This window comes from Triticum aestivum, chromosome 2B (assembly GCF_018294505.1).
Source record: "Triticum aestivum cultivar Chinese Spring chromosome 2B, IWGSC CS RefSeq v2.1, whole genome shotgun sequence".
Taxonomy (NCBI): Eukaryota; Viridiplantae; Streptophyta; class Magnoliopsida; order Poales; family Poaceae; genus Triticum; species Triticum aestivum.
In genome coordinates, this window is record NC_057798.1 from 225,406,298 (window position 1) to 225,428,995 (window position 22,698).

At 49.4% G+C, this 22,698-nt stretch overlaps 3 protein-coding genes and 1 long non-coding RNA gene across 5 annotated transcripts; 3 read left to right on the forward strand and 1 right to left on the reverse strand.

The window, feature by feature from the left end:
- The first annotated feature begins 779 nt into the window (after positions 1-779).
- LOC123044494 (remorin 4.1) lies at positions 780-2,378 on the forward strand. Its single transcript, XM_044467234.1, has 2 exons — positions 780-1,701; positions 1,804-2,378. The coding sequence occupies exons 1-2, from the start codon at positions 967-969 to the stop codon at positions 1,993-1,995; spliced, it is 927 nt and encodes a 308-aa protein (XP_044323169.1). The 5' UTR covers positions 780-966; the 3' UTR covers positions 1,996-2,378.
- Positions 2,379-4,347: 1,969 nt separating this feature from the next.
- LOC123041105 (uncharacterized) lies at positions 4,348-6,868 on the forward strand. 2 transcript variants are annotated; one of them, XR_006418368.1, is made up of 4 exons: positions 4,348-4,587; positions 4,722-4,828; positions 4,975-5,167; positions 5,555-6,868. It is a non-coding gene; the product is annotated as an uncharacterized lncRNA (long non-coding RNA). The 2 variants fall into 2 exon arrangements; XR_006418369.1 differs by having other exon boundaries at positions 4,722-4,800.
- A 1,839-nt stretch (positions 6,869-8,707) lies between these two features.
- LOC123044495 (uncharacterized) lies at positions 8,708-13,795 on the reverse strand. Its single transcript, XM_044467236.1, has 3 exons — positions 13,419-13,795; positions 12,003-12,355; positions 8,708-11,897 (listed from the first exon to the last, which is right to left on the reverse strand). Exons 1-3 carry the CDS (start codon positions 13,636-13,638, stop codon positions 8,895-8,897), a joined length of 3,576 nt encoding a protein of 1,191 aa, XP_044323171.1. The 5' UTR covers positions 13,639-13,795; the 3' UTR covers positions 8,708-8,894.
- A 130-nt stretch (positions 13,796-13,925) lies between these two features.
- On the forward strand, positions 13,926-19,448 carry LOC123044496 (uncharacterized). Its single transcript, XM_044467237.1, has 2 exons — positions 13,926-14,236; positions 18,954-19,448. Exons 1-2 carry the CDS (start codon positions 13,981-13,983, stop codon positions 19,199-19,201), a joined length of 504 nt encoding a protein of 167 aa, XP_044323172.1. The 5' UTR covers positions 13,926-13,980; the 3' UTR covers positions 19,202-19,448.
- Positions 19,449-22,698: the final 3,250 nt, after the last annotated feature.

Below are 22,698 nucleotides of genomic sequence, written 5' to 3' on the forward strand. Positions count from 1 at the left end.
GGCTGCATACGCGGCGACGACTACACCTTGAGTGTGGAGGAGGCTCGGATTGTCGGTCTGGAAGGGCAGAAAATTGAGATTTTCTGCATGGACTAAAATTCTCTTGTGATTGGGATTAGGCATGTAAATTACTAAAGCATACTGTCTCTTTTTGGTTGTGATCGAGCATGTGATCCAACGTACTATGGATCAGACTTTTATTTGGATTTCAAATAACCCTTTACTAACGGACATATACATGATAGCATTGAATGGCCGGTTCCTGTCTGCGGATTGATCCCTTCTGTCCGTAATCATATGTAGAAGCAAATTTATGGGTCAGCGTTGGAGATGCCCTTGAAATCGAGCACTAGCTCGATGGTTTGGCAATTATTACCCACTTCTTGCCCGTGATTACCATTATAAATGTTCATGGTATCTTTTTTTGCGAGTACATAGTATATGATGAAAACCTGCAGAGTGTAAAGAGATGGCAAAAAAATAAAATCATCTGGTATTATTAAGGGAGGCAAAGACGATGATGCATGGTGGAACGGAAATATGATAGTGTGAGTCAGCGCACTTTGCCCACGCGACCCTTGCGCTCCCAGAAAACAAACATAATCTCCGGAATAAGAAAGCGCGACGAAGCAGCACCAAAAGGGGCGGGAATAGAAACAGAAATAGGAAAATATCCCGATTTCTTTCCCAGTGCGGCTTCTCTCACTCTAACCCTCGCCCTCCATTGGTGGGCGCCTCCGCTGCCACAACCTGCCCTCTATTTAAGAAGGCTCCTTGCGCCACCATCCTACTCACCACTGCACCACAGACCACACCCACACCGCGCAGCTGGATCGCGTCCCCAGCTTCAGCTCAGCTCCAACTGAACTCAAATTAATCGCAGATGGTTTCTTGTGCGCCAGTAGTGGCTTAGCGCATTAGCGGCGGAGGTTGGTACGATCGGGTAGGGCGGAGGTGAGGTGCCACATGTTGAGTGGACAAACGGCGGTTAGTGGCAGCAGCAGCAGCATCATCATCGTCAGCCGCGGCGTCGAGCAGGGGAGCGGGAGCGGGGAGCAGAACCAGTGGCGGCCGATCGAGGAGGAAGAGGTGGAGCCAGAGTTCAGGGACATCCACGCGCTGAGCCCGCCCCGCGCGCTGAGCCTGTACCGCCGGAGCCAGCCGGGCAGCAGGGACTCTTGGGGGTCTGCGGCGGGTGCAGGGGGGAGCAGACACACGTCGATCCGCTCCGTCGGGAGCGACACCGCCCCCAGCGAGCTCTTCCCTACTATGAGCAGAGAGTTCTCGGCCATGGTCGCCGCAGCAGCCAGCGCTAACGCCTCGTCCTCCGCCGCAGCGGGTCACAGGGAGAGCGTGGACCGCGTGGCGAACGAGGACGCGCTGGAGAGAATCGGCGAGGAGGAGCTGGAGGAGACGAACCCGCTCGCCATCGTGCCGGACAGCAACCCCATCCCGTCGCCGCGCCGGGGCCTGTCGCCGCGCCCGGTGGCCGGCGGCGAGGTGGCGGTGCCTGGTGCCGGACAGGGCGACGAGGTGTCGGTGGGGCAGGTGAAGAAGGACGAGGTGGAGACCAAGATCGCGGCGTGGCAGATCGCGGAGGTCGCCAAGGTCAACAACCGCTTCAAGCGCGAGGAGGTCGTCATCAACGGGTGGGAGGGCGACCAGGTCGAGAAGGCCAGCGCATGGCTCAACAAGTACGAGGTACTACACACTGCTCCAATCTTCTCCATCAACGATCAATCCACACCACACCATGCTCTCTCTGAATGAATTCTGATGGTGTGATGTGATGCGTCCGTGCAGAGGAAGCTGGAGGAGAAGCGGGCCAAGGCGATGGAGAAGGCGCAGAACGAGGTGGCCAGGGCCCGGCGGAAGGCGGAGGACAGGCGCGCGTCGGCGGAGGCCAAGAGGGGCACCAAGGTGGCGCGCGTGCTGGAGCTCGCCAACTTCATGAGGGCCGTCGGCAGGGCGCCCACCAAGCGCTCCTTCTTCTGAGCTGCCCTGCCCTGCTCCTCCTCCATGATCAACTTCCCGCCATTATTTCGCTTTTTACTCGCCGTCGCCGGATCGTTCACCGCTTCGCTTCACAGGAACCTCCTGTGCTCGCTGCTTCGCTGTGTGGAACTCTCGTTTTAGTGTTGTATCCACATGTATGGTGTGCCATCGTTCCCTCTTTCTTCCTTCTGCATTTCTCGTGTTTGATATGGAGTAGTACATAGCATAAGAATGGAAGGGTGTGCTCTGCCTGCTGAGTCCAAGTGCAAGAGCCGCCTGTGTTTTTGTTTTTGTTTTTGTTTTTGTTTTTGTTTCCGATCGAGGATATTGTGTGTGTGTGTGTCAATATGAACAAGATATGCAGTAAATTACTGTTGTGTGCACATTCGCAAGCCTTCTGAATCACCAGTTTATGGATTTCTAATGTTCATCCGTGTCATTTATTTCAGTTGAATACTTCTTTCTCTGTCCCCCAACACCTTGTCCGGCTTCTTTTATTGTCTCTTCAATGCTCAACTAACAACACTTTGACATAAAAAATATTGGAGGCCCAGTGTAATTATGAAGAGCTGCTTTTGTTTTGACTTCTGAAGATGTACAGAAGAGTAGTCAAACAATCAGTAATTTGGAACTCAAGTACTACTAAACTGAGTTTTCCGCCTTGATGATGGCATGCGACCTACCGGCTTCACTATGAACAGCAGAACGTGCCCTGTCTTGTCAGTTCACCGGCAGAACGAGGATTGCAGTGGCGAGCTAGTCCTGCTCACTCAATTGTCACGTTAACGAGGTGAGAGTCTGGGGGAGAAACGGCACTCATGCAGCACACATAACACATATCTGAGCGTATCCATTGCAAATCGGAAATTATTTTGATGTGTTTGTCGCGCGTAGTTCGATAATGTTCCAAATTAGCACAACCAAGCTCAACTAACATGAGTTACGTATCCTCAGTGACCTGTGCTCTTCATATTGGCGTGGGAGGGGACCATTCTTGTGTAGCGAATTCAGAAGTATCTGAGCTTGGCAACTTTGGATTCTCAGTACGGGGACACTGAATAATGGCACTCGCCAATTTCATATATTGCATTTTATACGAATTCCACACAAAAGTTCAGTTCGATAAGAAAGAACAGAATCTCTGCGGATCAAAGAATTATTAAGATTTCTGTTGATTGGAAATAGCACTTGATAGTAACAGCATGCCTGTGCATGTGAATGCAGCACAGGTATGCAACTTTTTTGTGCTTGCATGGCATACCATCATCATGGACACGAAACGACCGAGCGTCAATGCTGGATCAGACAATACCTGAATAATTCCGTGCGCTTGTTCAAAGAGGGAGGATACAAATCCCATGGATCCGCTGCACTTGGACACCACTATTGGAGAGCATGGCCAGGGAGTGGGCCTCCGTTTTGTAATTAAATGCCTCTACCTTGTAGTGGGGCGCAACGGCCCATGATCGGGACTAGCCCATGTGCATGCATGCATCGTCCTCTCTCAAGTCTAGTCCAAAGAGAAAAAACATGGTTGGGGCAACAAGCAAGCTCTCACCTTTTTACTTTTTTGAGGGTGCAAAACTTTAAAAAAGCTGCCAATTTATTGGATCGACGGGGGGCTCGAACCCGCGACGAGTGAGCAATAGCCAGCTGCGGTGAACTAACGACTACGCCAGGGCACGCTAGGTGATAATAAGAGTTAAATATCTCTCTATATCGATTTTAAAAAAATTGAATTCAAAATTTAATTATAAATTCCGTCCGAACTTTTTTCGGAATTTCACGGTTACCGTGGTAACCGTGAATTCCGGTGCCCCTCGAGAAAAAAGGTCCATTTGGGATCCAAAACCTTGAAACCGGCTACTCCCGCATCAAATATGCTGCAAGATCTCCCAATGGTGTGCGCCTCCTCCCCCTCCTCACCTGATTCGTCTTCGCCATCAAAGATCTTCGAGGGGGAAGCCGTTGACTCCAAAGTCCTTCGATGGTAGTTGTGGGGTCGGCCGGAGAGGCGGCGGCGGTTGGGAGCAGCGGCGCATTGGCTGCAGGGCAACGACGGACGAGCAGCGGCGCAAAGCAGGTGCTGGTGGCGATTCTGGTCGGAAGGAGGCAACAGGGTGAGGTGGTGCGGCTGGCCGCGGCAGAGCTCGTCCGCGAGTGTGGCGCGCAGAGGCTGTTGCTTCTAGCTGGCGGTGGTTGCCGTGGTGCAGCGCGGACGACACAACTGTAAGGGGAACCGATGGCAGCGCACATGGCCATGGGGGTATGGTGAGCGGGTTGGGGCGCAGTGGGAGAAGAGTGCCAGGGTCCAGGCAGTCTTCCTTCGCAGAGATGAATTGGAGGGTCGACGCCACCAACATGCGCTCGAGGCGAGGTCTGAGAATTTTCTCTTCTCTTAAATTGTTCATTTTGGGAATCCTTAATTGCATCGCCCAGCTCTGCTTAGACTGATTCATTTTCTGCATGCCCCTCCGCAAGTGTATCCTGACCATGTTGTCCGACCCCACCTACACGTCCGAGGTCTTGGAGAAGATTGGCCTCCTGCAGCGGCTTGTGACCCAAGGTCCTCAACACTGATGAGGCTTCATGGTTGGTAATAATGTTCTCACCTCATGGTTGAGATTTCTGGTTATATTGTCAAAATTATACCTTTTTGAGTTTTGAATCATGTGCTATTCAATCAGTCGGCTCAGCAGTATATTTTGTTTTCTGCCTGAATGAAGGATACCGTTCCAGTCATAGAACCAAGTCCCAAGCTCTCACCTCTGACCTCTCTGTCGACGATGCACATTGTCACTGCAGGTAGATTGCAGTTAAAGAATTACACAAGGTTAATTAATTCTTGGGCTGATTGTACGCATACTCTCTTCTTGCCATGCTTCTTAGGTTCCACAAGTAGAGATTCCTATGTATTAATGTATACTTGCTTTGTTGCCGGTACTTAACCATTTCTGACCATCTTGGAATTGTTTGCAGTTATGCCAAACAGTGCATCTGCTTCGACTGATTAATTTTCTGCGTGCCAAAGAGGGCCTTGACAAGTACCCCATGACCAAGTTGTTCCACCGTACCTACACGTCGTCGCCGCTGGCATATGACACAGGAAGATTGGCCTCCTGCAGCGGTTTGTGACCCAAGATCCTCAACAATGAGGCTTCATTCATGGCTGGTAAATAAAGACGAGCCCTGTTCTCACTTCTTGGTTGTTAGTTTTCTGTTTATATAGTCAGAATTATACCTTCTTGGTTGAATCATGTGTTATTCAGTCAGTCGTCTCATCACTATCTTTACTTTTCTGATGATAATCCTCAATCCTGCATGATTGAAAGACACCATTCCAGTCACAGAACCAAGCCCCAACCTACCATCCCTCTGTTGATGCCTACATTGTCATTACACATTGATTGCAATTAAACATGTACACAAGATTAATTATTTTTTCTGCTGACTGCAAGTATATTCTCTTCTAGCCGTGCTTCTTAGGTTTCAAGTGTTCATATGTATAGTTGCTTTGCAGCCACTTGACCATGTATGTCCTTCTTGGAATTATTTGCAGTGATGCCAAACTTTGCCCAGCACCAGGCCCACCCAAAGGGGCACACACGAGCCCTCCCCATGGCGGTGGCGCGCCTCCTAAGTTCGTGATGCAAGGATCAGGTAGCAGTATAGCACCGGGTTGCAACATTTGACAAGGAGGGCATCCGGAAGTGGCTATGCATGCTCACGTGCAGTAGGTATGAATCAGGTCCTTGTTCCCCATTCATGCATCATGTTTCATATGGAGCTAAGAGATGTTTTCTGCCTTTTATTTTTTTGTATAAACAAAAATCCTTGTTGTTTTGGCTGCTGGCGTTTGTTAATACTTGCTTACTTCTGAAACCTGATATCTGAATTTGAGGTGATGGTTTTCCATATTACATATTGATTCAAAAACAATGTTAATCCATGACATCAACTATTAATCTTCCCTTTGTCATGTTCACTTTTAACTTTTATTATTCATTTGAGGGATTTTTTTTGGATTAATCCAGTTCCAACTGTCAATCTATCCCCACATAACAATAGAAACACAACGAGAAGGTAATCAAGAAAACCTCAAACGTGTAAGCTTCTTGGATTGAAAATTTGCAAGTCAAGTTTTCTAATTTGACTTCATTGCAGAGCAGTGGCGGAGCTTCAAAGAAAAAGTTGGGCGGGCCAAGTTAAAGAAAAGCACAATTTTTCTAGGCATATATGTCAACAAACAAGTTAATGGCCAGATAATCATATTCTACATCATTAGCAACATTGTTTCAATGATCTTCATATACTAAAGCACGGTTAACAAAAAGTATTAAGCATTAGGTATGAACTCTTAAGAAAAAATAGCTTTCTATCTTCCATTTCTACGTATAAATTAGTAATAAAATGCATTAATTATGCTCAGTTCAACTAATGGACAACAAAAACAGACTACTCCAAGTTACCCAGCGGCACGGTTGTCACTTATGAGGAGGTAAACTGGACTAAGTGCATAGTTATATAAAATATCATGAAAATCCTGGGCGGGCCATGGCCCGGTTTAGCCCCAATGAAGCTCCGCCCCTGTTGCAGAGGAACTACCAAAGAAGACCTACAACTGTAGCGGGAATGACTGCAAAGTAAGTTAATGTTCATTAAATTCCATCTTGTAGACATTTAATTGAGAGATGCAATAGTCAATAACATGTTTATAGGGCTTCCATGAAACATCAGCATTTGTTGAGGTATGCAGTGTTTCACATATGTAGATGTTGCCGCAGTTTCTTAAGAGTCAGGATATATATAGACTTTCCTCAGATATATACAGGCGAGTTATGTCTGTACCTGTTGTGCATAATGATGCTACAACCCCACACTGTTGTTATTTTATACTTCCTCCGTCCGGATATACTTGTCATCAAAATGGATAAAAAGGATGTATCTAGAACTTTTTATCCATTTTGATGACAAGTATTTTCGGACGGAGGAAGTATTAGTTAGTATAGCATGAACTGTACACGTATTTGTTTCCTTGGAACCAAGTAGGAACCTGGAGTTTTATTGCTTGGAATGTGTAACCTACTCTGAAGTCAGAAGATGTAATTCAATAACACATGTTTGGAGCAAAGCATTTTTTCATGTCTACACACTTACTTTTGTTACAGTTTTGAGATTTTTGTTCCATCCAGTTGACCTCAAATTAACATTTTAGTTACATTATTCTTTTCTACGATCATATGTTCATGCACGTGCATACTTACTAGTAGGCTTACTGGTTACTTTTTCACCCGAAGGAAATAAAAGAAGCTACTGTGACTTATCAACGAAACATCTTACAAATATCAAATAAATCTCTCGTGGGAAAATAACTACTCTCTCCACCATAATATAAGAGCGTTTTTGACACGCTCTTATATTATAAATCTTCCGTGGGAAAAAACTACTTTCTCTGTCTCATAATATAAGAGTGTTTTTTTTTTGCATGGTAATACGTGTCTCATTCATATCATAAAGAACAAAATACAAGTCACGTAAGAACCGACATGACAAAACTGAAAAGATAGCAGAACATCTCTGAGCTTGACACTAACGCCCGTCACCTGCCTCCGGCACCACCACCACAGCAGCCATCGGAAAAAAATTGACGGATCACCTCCTCACCCGAGCTCGACGCGGCTCCATCGCTGATATGCAGCTTTGCGGACCTCCAAGGTGGCTCACCAAAAGTGAAGCCATTGTCGTTGAACGAATCAGACCGGGACAACACCCCAGACACGCCATCGAACTCCAGATCTGGCACCCCACCACGACTAAGACGCCAAAGGAGGAAATCATACCTGCCATCCACGAACCACAAACCTAGCACACGTTCCGTCTTCCAGATGTCATCGATGCAGACCACAATCTGCATCCGCTCCTGGACTACCTCCCAAGCCCCACGCCGACCACGCCGACGCTGGAGCAAACATCGTCGCAACGACGGAGCCCGAGGACACAGGTCCACCACGAGGATGCCGCCACCGCCACACCATCCTTGCTTGAACAGACTGATTTCCAGATCCATCCCCAACCATAGGACCGATGGCCTCGTCAGAAAAGGATCTGAAGAATATTTATTCAGCGTCGACATCGTCGCCGCCGAAGCAAAGACGATGAACAACCTAAAAACCTAGACTACGGATGAGTAAAAACGATCCACACGCGTGGATCCGACGACCCCCTCACCACCGACAACCGAAGTCGCCAGCGGAGGGGAGCCGCCGGAGGACGGCGTTGGAAGATCGGCCCCTGGCGGCGGCTAGGGTTGCAGCCGCCAGGTACGAGAGGAAAACTGCCTGGCATATAAGAGTGTTTTTGACACCTCTTATATTATGGTGCAGATGAGTATCAGATAATCACAGTACGCAACTAAAAAATGTACTCCCTCCATTTGAAAATACTTGTCGGAGAAATGGATAAAATGGGTTTTATCCATTTCTCTGACAAGTAAGCACTATCACAAAATATAAAAGAGAAAACTACTGTCAAACAACAAATATTCTTCACAAGCAGATGACGTGATCTTCATGTCTGAAGAACATCTTCAGAGTGCTTGTATCAAGTTTACTCTTTGCATTTTTTGGATACTTAAATGATTTATAAAGGTCAATTTTCATAAGATTAAACTTTGTTATCTTGGTCACGCTAATATGCTGCACACCACACGGCAGAAAAGCAAAGTGCGCCAAAGCTACATTTATACTGTTCGGGGGAGATATGTACACAAAAACTGCATGGCCGTGGAAGAAAACCCTGTGATCACTTTTGTACATGCCACACAAGTTAAGAAAGAACTAAAAAGTGCAGCTGAGGATACGAGTCTTATCTGTGATAACTAGAGCCAGTACGCATTTAACCTAGATAAGGCTATCAGGATGTTCTCCACTGCTCCCTCCAACAAATGTCTCTGAAGTTTTTGGCAGATTGTCTACACTGGCAAAAAGCTCGTCCGCCGCAGAAGCATACAAGCTTGAAGGCTCTGGCAGATCAACCACATCAGGGAAAGGCCCGTTCACTGAAGGAGTATATGTCTCTGAAGGGTTTGTCAGATCAACCACATCAAGTAAGGGTTTGCTGGAGGCACAAGCATTGACCTCTGACGGTGCCGGCTCATCAACCACGTCAAATAAAGGCCCATCCATGGCAAAGGCATCATCATCTGAAGACGGGAATGTAGTGAACAAATGATCCGAACCAAGGCCAGCAGCATCACTGTCAGACTCCTCCACAGCAGAAATTTGTGATTCAGAATCAGATGATTCAGCAAGCAAGACTTCGAGAGAAGGGCTGCTTGTACTCGTTCTCTTCGGTACGAAAGCCATGCCCAATATGTCGTTCTCCTGTGAGCCCACAGTTGGGCTTACATCAGGACCAGCTCCATTACCCGCAAAAAGATCTTCCACATGATTTCCAGTCGCGGCATTCCCTGAACTGGTGGCTTCTCTGGAAGAATCTCCATCAGATGGTTCCGTACTACTCAAATCTGACAAGGAGTGTTCTACCTCTGGTTTTCTGAAGCTTTCGCTGGGGCCTGAGTACAAGCTGCCACAGAATACAGAGTCCATCCCACCAGAAAGCCTAGTGTTGTCCTTTGTATTCTCCAGAACTCCATCCTCATCTGACAGGGTTTCCATTTCATTGGTACTGTGCCCACCAGAAAGCATAATGCTGCCCTTTGTATTCTCCAGAACTCCATCCTCATCTGACAGGGTTTCCATTGCATTCGTACTGTGCCTGTTAGCACCATTTGCAGGAGCTGCATGGCTTGATGGTTCAAAGGTTGTCTCGATGGATATGTCATCACAAAAATTTCCATCTCCCTCATCAACCTCGAAAGCTTTCTTCAATAGCGAAAGTTGGAAGATTGGGTTCTGCTGGCTCGCTTTGCTGTCACCACCTTCCAAGTTCTGATGTGCTCCTGTCAATGTTCTCTGGAAGGACGGAATTGCAGCGTCATCATTACCACAGCACACCTCAGAAGTACCATTCCTAAAAGCATTCCGTGCCACCAGAAACTCTGCCAATGGTAAGGAAGGTCTGCTTTCATCCACTTGAGCCGTCTCACCAACACATTGAAATATGGTAGGAGGTTTTGCCTGAGTTCTGCCATCAACAGACCCGGAGTGTGTAGCAAGCTGAGAAGGATCATCCACAGGTTCAGTGCTTGTGACAAGCGGAATCATGTCCGAACTAGGACCATTGTTCTGTCCATTTACCTGAGTGTAATCATCTATAGATCCTGTAAGAGACTGTGAAGGAACAACCAACAGTTCAGTGCTAGCAAATGTCTTCTTGTCCGGATTCATATCAATATTCTGTCCATTTACCTCAACACTGCTAACCAAGTTTGCCTTAGATACAGAAATGAGTGGAGCCACATCAACCTCCTGAAAAGATATCGAGGTACTAATCTTCTTTGTGTCACCAAAGATGCCATGAAAGTCATCTTTAGTGGATGTGTCATGAAGATGTCCATGAGAAGGGAAGGAACTAGAGGAATCATCAGTATTTCCACAACTTACATTACTGGCAGTGCAAGCAACAGACTTTGAAGGTGATGTTCCTTTGGTGGAAGTGAGAAAAGCCTCCAAGGCAGACGCTAATGCGCCATCGACAGATACAGGAGTTTTGCCTTTGAAGCTGTTGTCAGTGCTTTTGCTCAGAGTATCATCAGAATTTGTACGACCATCATCAACAATGTCAGCTTCTGCTTGTTTATCTTCCTCCGCTTCATCCTCTTCATCATTTAGGAATTCAGGAACCTTGATAACTAGACCTGGGGAAGTCTTGCGTTCTCTCTCAAAAGGTAAAGGCCCACCATTAAGCTTCTCACATGTAAACCCAGGTTCACAGATGAAATCAGGAGCCTTAAGGACCCTTGGCACAACATTAGGTCCATGTAAATTAACTGTATTCTCATCAGCCACATCACAATTAGAGTAATCTTCTGAAGAAAATTCCGGTGCCCTCATAACCAAGCCTGGCTGCCTGTTGTTCATCACAGAGGCAGAAGTTCCAGAATTCCCACCATTATGTTCCTTTTGCTGCGAGTTAATTGTATCAGAAAAAACATTTGGTGCTGACATTCTTGCAGAAGAACTTCGTAGAGACTGAATCTCCACAGAGAATGAATCAAACTGCTGCTCCAGTCGCTGAAGCCTTGCCTCAATGCTACTGAGGGGCCTCATCATTTTGTCCTCAAACCTAGAGCAACATAACTCCACCTTCTCCACCTTAGAGATCAGAGTATCCAGCATTCTCTCAATGTGATTGTGTGGAGTAACATTTTCATTCATAATAGGACTAGCCTCCGGGTACAGATTTGATACTGTCTTATCCTTCGCCAATGTCACTTGTACATTTTCTGTTGTTTTTACAGGCAATGGAAGAGGCTTGGGATCATTTAATGGGAACTCATGTTGGTTGCCATCATCATCACATATCGTACCACTCTGCGCAGGTGGTAGTCTGCTCTGCACTCCAGCTGGATTAAATTTGCAATCATTTGTACCATACAGCCCTGCTTCTTTCGCTATGTTTCCACATGGGATGCTATCTTTCAACACGCAGCCTTCAGAAAGTTGGGCTTTCAAGCCTTCAGCAAAATATTTGTCATCTATTTTGCAGTCCCTAGATTTGGAAATTTGCATAAGGCCAGGAACAAGCATAGCCAACAAAGAACTACCTCCCATGTTTCCAGGACCTGCTACTGAATCATCACTGCTGGATTCAACAAGATCAGCAAATATGTAGATCTCTTCAATATGCACTGATGTCTTTGACTGAAGTGAAAGAAGACGGACAGTAAGAGATACACATGGGTTTGCATCAGTTATCTCAGCAGTTGCTTCGTAGTGAGCCTGGAATGGACAAAGTAAAACAAAATTATAGTATACGTAAGAAGCTAAGAAAATTTCTTTGATAGCGAGTACTAGACAATGGCTGTTGACAAAAAAGGGAAATACCAGAGTATTTTTCTGGCAGATTCCTATCGCATTCCTTTCTTCTTGAGATTCTGGCGTGTAATTTCCAAGAGGAGACTCAGGAATTTTGACTTCAACCCAGCTATCTTCATCACTACTACTTGTAACACTTTTGGCCTCTTGTTCATGCTTTTCACCGGTTGCAGCATTGCTACTCGCCTGAGATACACATTCTTCACCAGGAGGCTGCGGTTCTTGAGCAGCAATTCCACAGCGTACAGTGCATAGATAATCTTTACTTGCATCCTTCAGGTCAGTTGAACAGTATATTTCATAAGTTCGAGCTGTGCTTCGCACATACACTCTATGAATCTCATACTTTCCTGTGAAACCAACTGAAGAAAAGAAATGGATTAGATACACTGATAGTGAGATGGAAAATGGTTTGATATTTAGCAGTAAGATATCGCAAAGTATTTCTAGAACAAGATGGAGACTGCCAGGAAACTGGGTCATGAAAGGCACTGTGGTGTACACAGAATGAGATAGAGCCTGACTCCACATTTGCAATGCTAAAAGGATGGATACACAATGAGAAATAAAAGTATTGCTTCCATTGTTTGTATTCCAACATAAGTTAGCCGTCTGCAATTTACCCCAACTAAAGGAAGGAAATAGATCATGGGAATTTCAACATGACTGATGTTGGGTGGACTATTCATACGGAACTACTTGCTTTGATTTCAGTCTACTCAGAGATGTGGAAGCTAAAGTTGTAAGATGATGCAGATATATTCCAAAGTAGTAAGCGATACCAATTATTGTGATGTGCAGAATACTGGAGTATTATGTATTTAAGATATTTAAAGCAGAATATTCAGGCGTTGCTATGGAGATTAAATGCCCGTACATTGCTATAGAAGTTTGTGTCGTTGTAATACATAGCTTTGTGCAGATAATACATCAATCGAATCAACTAACCAAAAGATCGCCATACATCATACATCTGTCTGCTAAATAGAAAGTAGCATAATTGCGGAAATTAATTTACTGGCAACTTAAGAGGTAACCTTAGAGAGTGAATGGACCACCAGCTCAGAACTTATAACAGTAAATATAGATATAGAAACTTATCACACAGTTTGTGGTATCCACTTCTAGCATGAGCGTGAACAAGAACTGGGCATCTATAATGATATGGTAGTCCAATTTCAACGGACTCTGCACTGGAACCCCAAACAGCGATGGCCAGTTTGGGGCTTGGCTTGTACTAGACCACTAGGGTTTATCCACCCATACACTGACTACCGCGACAGAGCAATTCCCGACAGCGCGTGCATCTGCATCCAACCAGCGACAGGAACCATCGCAACAAAGCAATTCGCGATGAAACCGCGCAAACTCCTCCAGCAGGCTCAACCTTTCCCAGAAAATCCAAGAGAGAAAACGAGGGCTCACTCGTAATTTCGCAGGGAGTTGGATCCTCTCTGCCGTCGGACGGCGGGCGGGCGAGGACGATGGGCAAAGGGGAAGTCTCGGCGTCGTCTGCGGTCGTCTCGAACGACACGGCGTCCTCGACCGCGGCGCCTCCGGCTGGGGCCCAGGTGCTAGTCGCCGTCCATGGCCTCCCCGGCTCGCCTCCCGATCCCGATCCCGATCCCTTTCCCGGTGTCCCCATCGATCGTGGTCGCAGCCGGCCGCCGCTTGCGCGGAGACGGTGGGTATCGGCGGTGGCGTACCGGTGGTGTTCGCCGTTGGTCGCCTCGCTCACTTCCGGATTCCGCGAGCGCTCGCTCGGTACGCGAATCTGGTGCGGGATCTGGTCTTACGGGCCCTCGAAGCGAAGTGTAGAAGATTTGGGTTGGCCGGGTCCTACCGTTAGGCCTGTAAATGACGCCGACTCAACCTATGGGCCTCCCGCGTTTTGGGCTTCGGCCCGTTTTCAAATCGTTATCCACACCGCGAATGCTCCACCACCGCAGCTGCGGACGATGCTTCCCGAGCGCGGACGGCAAAGAGGATGCAGCTCCGCTTCCTCCCGTTCGCCGCGAGCGCCGTGGCCGGAAGGAGCTTCCTCGCCGCTATTCCTCGGCCAGTGACGGAGAGAAGGACGCACCTACGCTGCAACGCGGGCAACTCCTCGTCGTCGTCGGAGGACGAGGGCGGCGAGCTTAGCGCGGCAGAAGAGGCGCTGCGGCGGCTGGCGGAGCTCGACGCCCAGCTGGAGGGGCTGAAGGAGCCTAAGATGAGGCCGCCGCCGCCCCCTCCTCCCCCGGGTAATCATTTTCTTTTCCCACCCCGTTCTCCTCGTGCCAAATTGCCTGCCTCTCCGGTTTTCCATGCGTCCATGCTCCCCTGTCCTCCCATTCAATCAGTCGTCTAGAGTTCGAGATCTTCATCGCGGCCAATAATAATTGATTCATGTCAAGTTCGCCGTTCGCGCGTTTGGAATGAAAATTTAGTGGGCTGCCTAACCTACGGAGAAGAGATGAATCGATCTTCAATACTCTGAAACAACTTTGGTGCATACTTGGGTATACCGTAGTGCTCGATGGAACAGGCCATTTGTCAGAGCATCCCCACTCATTGGGCCCCGGCGCACCCGGCGATTGCGTTTTGTAGTATGCGCTGGCTTTTTTTTTCTGCCCTCGGGGCGATCCAGTCCCCCAGTGGCGCCCCCAGGTTTCGGCCCTTAGACGTCTATAAATTCAAACTTGTGTTTCCTGCTGCCAAAAAAAGCCACAAGTTCGGCCATCATCATGCCGCAGTTCGGTGATCACCATGCCATAGTTCGGAGATCAAACATACACGAAAGTTCGGCGATCAAAAGGAAGGACACGTAGACAAAGGAACGCGTCAAACGGCGGGCTCCTCTGGCGTGGGACTGGCCGGTGTCGACATGCTCGGCGTCGGCGTGGCTTCTGCGCTCGGGCTGGTGGTCGGCGTCGGCTCCGCTTCATCGCTCGGGCTGGGAGTCGGCGTTGCTGTCGGCGTGGGCGTAGGGGCAGTGGTCGACGCAGGCCCGGGCATCTGGTTCAGGATGAGGCCGCGCTCTACTAGGTACCACGCCTTGACCTGCTTGTCTATCGTCGACATGTCTGCCGCCATCAAGAACGCCAGGTCGGTGTTCCTCTTCTTCGCGGCGACGTTGGTCCTGAGAAGTCGAGCTTGACATCGTTGTTCGTCATCAACGCCAACCACCTCGCGTCAGATTTCTCCTCCCTCTTTGCGGCGTTTTCCTTGGCGTCGACGATACACTGCTCGATCGATGCTTGAAGCCGTTTGACAGCGGGCGCCGCGTCGCTCGCGGCCTTGGCTCTTTTGTTGCCAGTAGGGCGCCCATCGGCCGCCCCCGGGGCTGGCACGTCTGACCTGTACATCTTCTTGGGCTTGGCGAGGGTGAGCTGGACCTTCCTCCACTTCTCGCACGACTCGATCCTGGAGAACACGTGAAGGAACTTGAACTCGGCATCACTGTTGTCCTGGCGGTACATGTTGCACATCTGAACCATCTGCACAGTCGAAGAACAAGTGTCGGCGATCACAATGGCGAAAAAGAACTGAGCCGGCGGCTGGGCATACCTGGCCCATGATGTTGGCGCCGCTTTCCGTGCGAGCCGCGACCTCCTCTTCAATCCCATGCCATTTGTTGCAGGCCGCCTGGATGATCGCCCAATGGTTCGCCATGGCCTTGTCGCCGCACTCCATGTGGATGTTCGCAAAGTAGGGGTCGACCAACTTGTGCTCGTCGAACGCCATCTTGATCCTTCTCCAGTACGTGTCGGCATTCTGGTTCGCGCCGGTGACCGGGTCGATGCTGACGGTCTTCCATGCTTCGGCGAGGCACTCGTCTTCCTTCGACGTCCACTTGACGCGAGGCTCGCCTGGCCTGGCATTGGCCGCTCGCTCCTTCTTTCTCCCTTTCGCGATCGCCGCCGGCTCCGCCTCCTCCTCCGCCTGTTCTTCCTCGCCCTCCTCCTCGGCGTCGTCGAGCTCGTCGTCCAAGTCGGCGTCCATCGTGTCGTCTCATGCGTGGAACCCGGGGCCGGAAGCGGCAGCGACTGAGCCGCACGTGGTGATCTCGTCCATGTGTGGCGTTGGTGGCGTCGGTGTTGCTGAACTGCGGCGACGAACCATGCGCAAACGACAGGGCGCCCCGGCGTAGAGGAGGCGCTGGCGAGGCTGAGTACGCTAGCGGCGAGTAGCTATACTGGGTGTTGAGGCCGGCGGCGAATGCGGGGGAGGGAGTGCGCTGGTCGGGGTTGAGGCCGGAGGGCGAGGCACGCGGCGGCGCGCCATGTGGGAAGGTGATGTTGGGGTTGAACCCACCATGTGCGTCGCCGTCGGAGTAGCCGAGCGAGGGTGCGTACCCCATTGCGGCGGTGGCGGCGAGAGGTTGGCTTGCGACGCGACGCTCGCCTGGGTCCCCCATGCGGCGTGTGGACCGGGCGGCAGGTTCATCATCCCCGCGCGAGCCGCCTCTGCCTGCTCCGCCGCCGCCGTCGCGTCCCTGGCCCTCTTGACGATGAGCCTATTCCGTCGGTTGGCTGTGACTAGTCCTGGCCATCTCCGGCCCGGCCCTGTCGGCCCGCCCAGGCCCGGCCCTAAAATCCAGGGCCTAGGCCCGATGGGCTTGCCTGTGGCCCGGGCTTGGGCCTGAGTTTTGAGCCCATCATCAGGGCCTGGACGGGCTTGGGCTTGGCATATTGGCATTTTAAGGAAGAGGCCCGGCACACGGCCCTAAGCCCTAAGGGCTTTTCAGGGCTTTTTACCAGATGGGCCGAGCTTGGGCTTGAAAAGTAGGCCCGATGGTAGGGCCTGCGCCTTAGTTTTCAGCCGTGGGCTTTTTTAGGCCCGGCCCGGCCCATGGCCAAGTATAGTTGTGACCGCCTCGCGGCGTTGAATGTCCCCTCCAATCGGCGTTGGACACTCCTGGTGGCCTTGCCATCGGAGCCCTCGGCTTCCTCTACTTCGGCTGGGTGGAATCGGCAACGGCACGAGGGGCAACATATTTTGGCTCCCGGTCTGACGAGGAGAACAGCGGGAACGACGGGGGAAATGGAGGGAAGAGATGGGCAAAACGGCGGGAATATGCGTGGTGTCGCCGACAGCGCGGCCCCACGCGACTTTTAGCTTCAACCGGCACCCCCAGGCTGCCCCCGGCGCGCTGGGTTCGGCTCGGGGTTCGCCGGTAGTTTTTCGGCCCAAACTGACGATAATCGAGGAGCTGAGGACGCGACTGAGCCAATTTTTCGGCGCCGGCTCTAAAAAGGCGCCGTGGGGCCTGTTGGGGGCGCGAAGCGCGAAAGCCATTGCGCGTTAGCGCATCCGTTTTCTTGCTTGATTTTTATACGATTTTTTGAGCAACTAGCGCGAAAGCCGTTGCGCGAACAGGAAACTAATTAAACGGAAAAGAAAGCTAAGCTCAAGACAGGACTAGAGGAGTGCGCTCCACTCCGCGAGATCTTGTTCCCCCTCTCCGGTAGATCTATCCGCATCTCTACGGTTCTCAGTACCCACTCAGTTGCTCTAGTCACGCCTCTCGGATTCACTCCTCGAGGCTAGGAACAGTCCTTCGGCACCGGGTCGATACGGCCTACAGGCCATGTCTCCCCTATCCGGGGCATACGACTGCTGACTCTACTTAAGCAGCCTAGAACCCCGGACTGCGGGCTTTCGCTCTGACCCATGAAGGGATCAAAGCTCAGAACCCTGGCTTTCCTGACTAGAGCTGATTCGTGGGTACTGCTCTCCTATGTTCTGAGGAACGATCCCGTTGGGGGCGCGAGCGAAGATGCTCTTAGCCTCGAGCCTCGTCACCAACTTTGGTGCATATTTCGGTATACGGTAGTGCTAGTCACTTCTCATGTATAGGAGAAGTATTACTTCATTGCAGAATGCACACGAACAGTTCATTTCCTCATTTGTTCTTCGTAGCAGTACTCTGTCCTTCAAAGTACTCCCTCCGTTCGGAATTACTTGCCGCAGAAATGAATGTATCTAGATATATTTTAGTTTTAGATACATCCATTTCCGAGACAAGTAATTCCGAACGGAGGGAGTATAAGTTAGTGCAGTAGCACAGTAGCGCTTACTTTACAGCCTAGAGCTAGCCCTGTGCGTTCGGTTTATTCGGTTTACATGGTTTGGTTTATACGGTTTTTCGGTATGTACGATATTAATACTTCGGTAAATACGGTATGAAATTAAAATACGGTTCGGTTTCGGTATATACCAAATTATTTCGGTATATACCATAAAAACCAAAGTTGACGCGAATTTGAAAATGACGTAATAATAATTTGCAAATTTATGACTCAAAACACATTCTATTTTACACAAATAGTATATGACTATATATATAAGTATATATGCATGCATTGATTCATCTGTTGATGGTTATGGACGTGCTTAGCATTTTAAAAAGAGAAAAATGACAATGTTACAAGAAAAATGTAGGTGCTTAGTAGTGAATTTGACTCATGTACAAGAAAAATGACAACTTGTACGGTTGTTCATCTCAAAAAATATAAATTTATCTTTTACTTCGGTTTATTCGGTTAACCATTCGGTTTTTCGGTATATACCATAAAAACCAAAGTTCAAATCGGTATGAAAAGGTCATACCATACTGAAACCGGAAACCATAAAAACAAAAAAATCGGTTCGGTTCGGTTTATTTTCGGTATGGTTTTTCGGTTCGGTTTTAAAATGCACAGAGTGACCTAGAGCAATGCTTCTAGATATACCAAGCCACAGTGATCCGTAGCGTCAATTCGTCGGTTGCTAAGCAACGACAGCACATTGATGCTCAAGTCACTTCCTACTTTTCCTAGGGCAGTACTGTGTGCTTGCTAGCATAGCATGTACTCCTATGGAAGTACTTCTCGTCATAGTCCATGCCATTGCTTAATTTGCCTGCTTGATCACTTCTCTGCTAACTTCTCTGTGTGGGTACTTGTGTATTTACTATGTTCAATTTTGTTAGCACAGATCCTTTCATGGACCGCGATATGATCATACAGCGAGGACGCCCAAGTGATGAGCTCCCAGAAATGACCCCGGCCTACGTAACGTTCTCGACTCTGGCAATTTTTATCCTGACCATCTTCACCAACGTGGTGTTCAACGTGTACATCAAGCCTTCCGTGGACGGCGCCGATCGGCCGGTAAGAATCCAGAGAGTGCCTCTGGCTGATCCTAGCTTCCAGCAGCCCGGCAATTCTAGTGGTAGCTCGTAGACATATATGCACGACACGATAATACAGTTTGATAGATACAGTGGGGAAGGGCTGTGCTTTGCAAGTTAACTCAAGTCATGTGCCTCATATTTGCATCATGATGATGTATTTAACACAATAACACCCACATGCTCCAAACGAGCTATGTTTTGCTGGCCTCCACATTGAGGGTTTCATTATGGAACAAGGTGCTGCACATGTGTCCATGGGGCTTCACCTGGTATATGTATATCCTTTTTTCTTTTCATTCGATTAGCAGCTTCCATCGACTCAATGATGATCAATCAATTACATTCAGCAGCACAATGATCTCCTGGATCGAATACATCAGACCCAACTTGTGAACCAGTTAATTGTATCAGTGGTGACGCTAGACATGGAGAGCAAATTGCCTCTTCTCTCGCACTAATCAGCCAATGGCGAGGCAAATTGTTTGCAGCAACATGCATATGCTGATGCCAAAATTCCAAAAACGCCGACATGGATGAGCTGTGGACAATGGTCGTGCGGCACGCGACAGAGGCGGAGCGGCAGGGTACGTAGCGTACGCCCGTGGTAGCGGTCCCGGGCTCTGCGATCTTCTACTGTGTCGCTACTGGTTTTTTCTTGCAGCTGTCTACAAATTCATATGGAGTACTGTACTGTATTTCTTTGTCTCTCTTGATTTAATTTTTCTCTCGTTTGTTGTATTTGCCTTGTTTCGTCCGGATTATACACCGGCTCTGCTCTACCCTGTCGGCAGTTCTCGAGTTGCCGTAAAGATCACACAGCTTTCTCGTTGGCTTTCGCTTTCCCTATGCAAGATTCTCGGTTGCTTTCCTCTCGTAGACACAGTACATCTTGGGTTTTTCTTTTCTGAACCGTGACACAGTACATCCTGGTTCGTCTCCTATTTCATCACAGCTCGAGTCATTTTAATTTTCTCTTTAGTTTCATTTGAAACGCTACTACTCGTACTCGTTGTGGATCGGAGGGGGTACAAGTTTTTTACTACGTCTGATTTCGATGTGGCGACACAGCAGACCAAACTTTGACCCTAGTTTGAGCCTCGCATGTAGGCCTTCAATGCTGTCCCTGCTTATTTCCCCTTGTTTATTTATTACTTTATTCATTTCCCTTATCTTGTTCTAACCCAACCTCGAAGAAATACCTGGGCGCGTTTGTTTAGAGGAATCTCGTAACATGGACTCCATAATTTATCTCTGCCAAAAGAGAACATACTTCAACTCTCTCTGGATCGAGTCACCGAGTTCCAGTCCGGCTACCAACATCTCACGTGCCGTGACCCAAACACTCGTGTTTCTCCCTCCTTTTTTCTTGAGGGGGAGCTTGTATTTTCCTAGTACTCCCTCCGTTCCAAAATATAGTGTGCCCGCGCTTCCCGAGGTTCAACTTTGACCATAAATTTAACCAACGAGATCAACTGCGGCGGGAGAAAAAATTATATAATTGAAAACTTCATTCGAATACGAATTCACTGATATAATTTTTGCTCCCGCCGCAATCGGTCTTGGCAGTTAAATTTACGGTCAAAGTTGAAGCACGTGGATAGAGGAAGCACTACATCGTGAAATGGAGGGAGTAGTATTTTGTACTACTACAAGGCGGTGTTGCAGGCACAATCTTAGCTCTCCTCACAAGAAACTCCTCTCAAGATGACGGGAGGCGAGAAGACCGTCGTCGGCGAGATCGCCGGATCTCACCGACGGTCTTCTCACCTCCTGTCGGCGTTCCCGCTGATCCGCCCTGTCTTAGGGTCTGGGGTGAACCTCAGCCCTCGTCGATGGAAGGGTTCTTGCTCCGTTTTCAGGGTTTTTAAAGTTCATTAGAGTATGTATCCTACTCATGGATGCGAGACGGCGGCGGCTTTCTGTAGTTGGAATAAGGTATCCTCGCCTAGTCTCTGTTTTGGAGGTGCGTACAGTGTCGTCGGAAGGCGTGTGGAGGTGTGCCTCCGGCGGATCTTCTAGGATTTGATTGGTATTGGTCTTGATCTCCATGGATTTAGTCTTGGTGCGTCTATATTTGTGTGTATACAAGTTGGATTCTCCTGATCTACGCTTCTCTTCATCGATGGTGGTTGTTGTGTGTCTACAAGTCTTGGCGGCTGTTCTAATGCGCTGGTCCTGTGGGGCCAAAGCACGATGACTTTTCGACCGTCCACTATAACAAGTTTTGCTCGGCAGTGACGTGCCTTCAGCTCATCCAGTGATTGTAGTCGTTGCTAGATGATGAATTGACCTGGATGTAATTTTTATTATTTATAGTGTTCATTGTACTGTCAGGACCAATTGATGAATACTTCATCCATCCCATAATGTAAGACTTTTTTGACACACTACATTATGGGACCGTTTGACTTTTAGTTATGAGATCTGAGAGCTAAACTGACTTAGGTCCAGCATCACGCGTGCCATCCTTTTCGTCCAGGAACTGCCACTGCATGCATCGCGCCCCATCTCGTGTGGATCATGCATGTGCATCCCCAGATCCGGTTCATCTCATCGGGAGCAACCGGACAAGCGCTTGGGCTGCGCGATCGGGACACCGGACGGACACGTCGCCGCGCGCGGCCGCGGCCGTCGGCAGGTCGTTGCCCCGCGCTCTCGTCAAACCACGGCCGGCCGCTCCGTGCACGCGCGTGTGTGACTGCGAGTTGCGACGCGACGCCAAGCTGATGGGCGCGGTGTCGAGCCCTCGGCGACCGGGTGATCGTCCGCGCCGCTGTCGCGCACCAGCGGTGGGCCGGGCGGAGCGCGCGACGCAATGCATCGGGGGATGGACGGGTGCCTTCCTTTCTTTCACTTGACAGCACGCTCGCTGTCTGGGACGAGCGCGAGAAATCGATCGGTAGTAACAATAATTGCGGGTGACGGAGCGAATCGGTCTGCCTGGCCCTGCCCTGCCCTGGGCGGTTTGGCCGGGCATGTGAAGCTCAGCCGCGCGCGAGCGGTGGCCCGGCAGATCGCACAGGCCTGTGGACGCGGCCAATTACTTATCCCTGCCCCTGCGTTGCGTATTCACTCCGGCCTGCGGCGGCACAGCGACGACAGCTGCTAGTGATCGATTCTACTTTTTCACGAGCGCACGTGATCGCCCGCCAGCCACTCGCTAGTTGTCACTCACCCGCTCGCCAGTAGGCGAGGCTAGCATCGATATGTGGTCTACACTCACTCGAGTAGTACAAATCTTATCTTACCAGAGCTAGTAAGATCTTTTCTCGCTCGTCTCTTTTCCATTGCGGCTCGTTTTACACACGATCTAATTCACAGACCCCACCCCGCTGCTAAAAGAAAGCGTAGAGATGACGATCAATAACGTGCACGCCCGCCGAACCCTTTGATTGATCATGAGCTCGCGGAAGCGAGAGGAGCATCTCCACGCCCATGTGGTGCGCAGCTGGAGGCCGGGAGGGAGAGCGAACGCAAAGCTGCATTGCATGGCATGCGGCCGGGCCAGGCGAGCTCTGCGCTGCTCGTCATCGGGCGGCCCGGAAA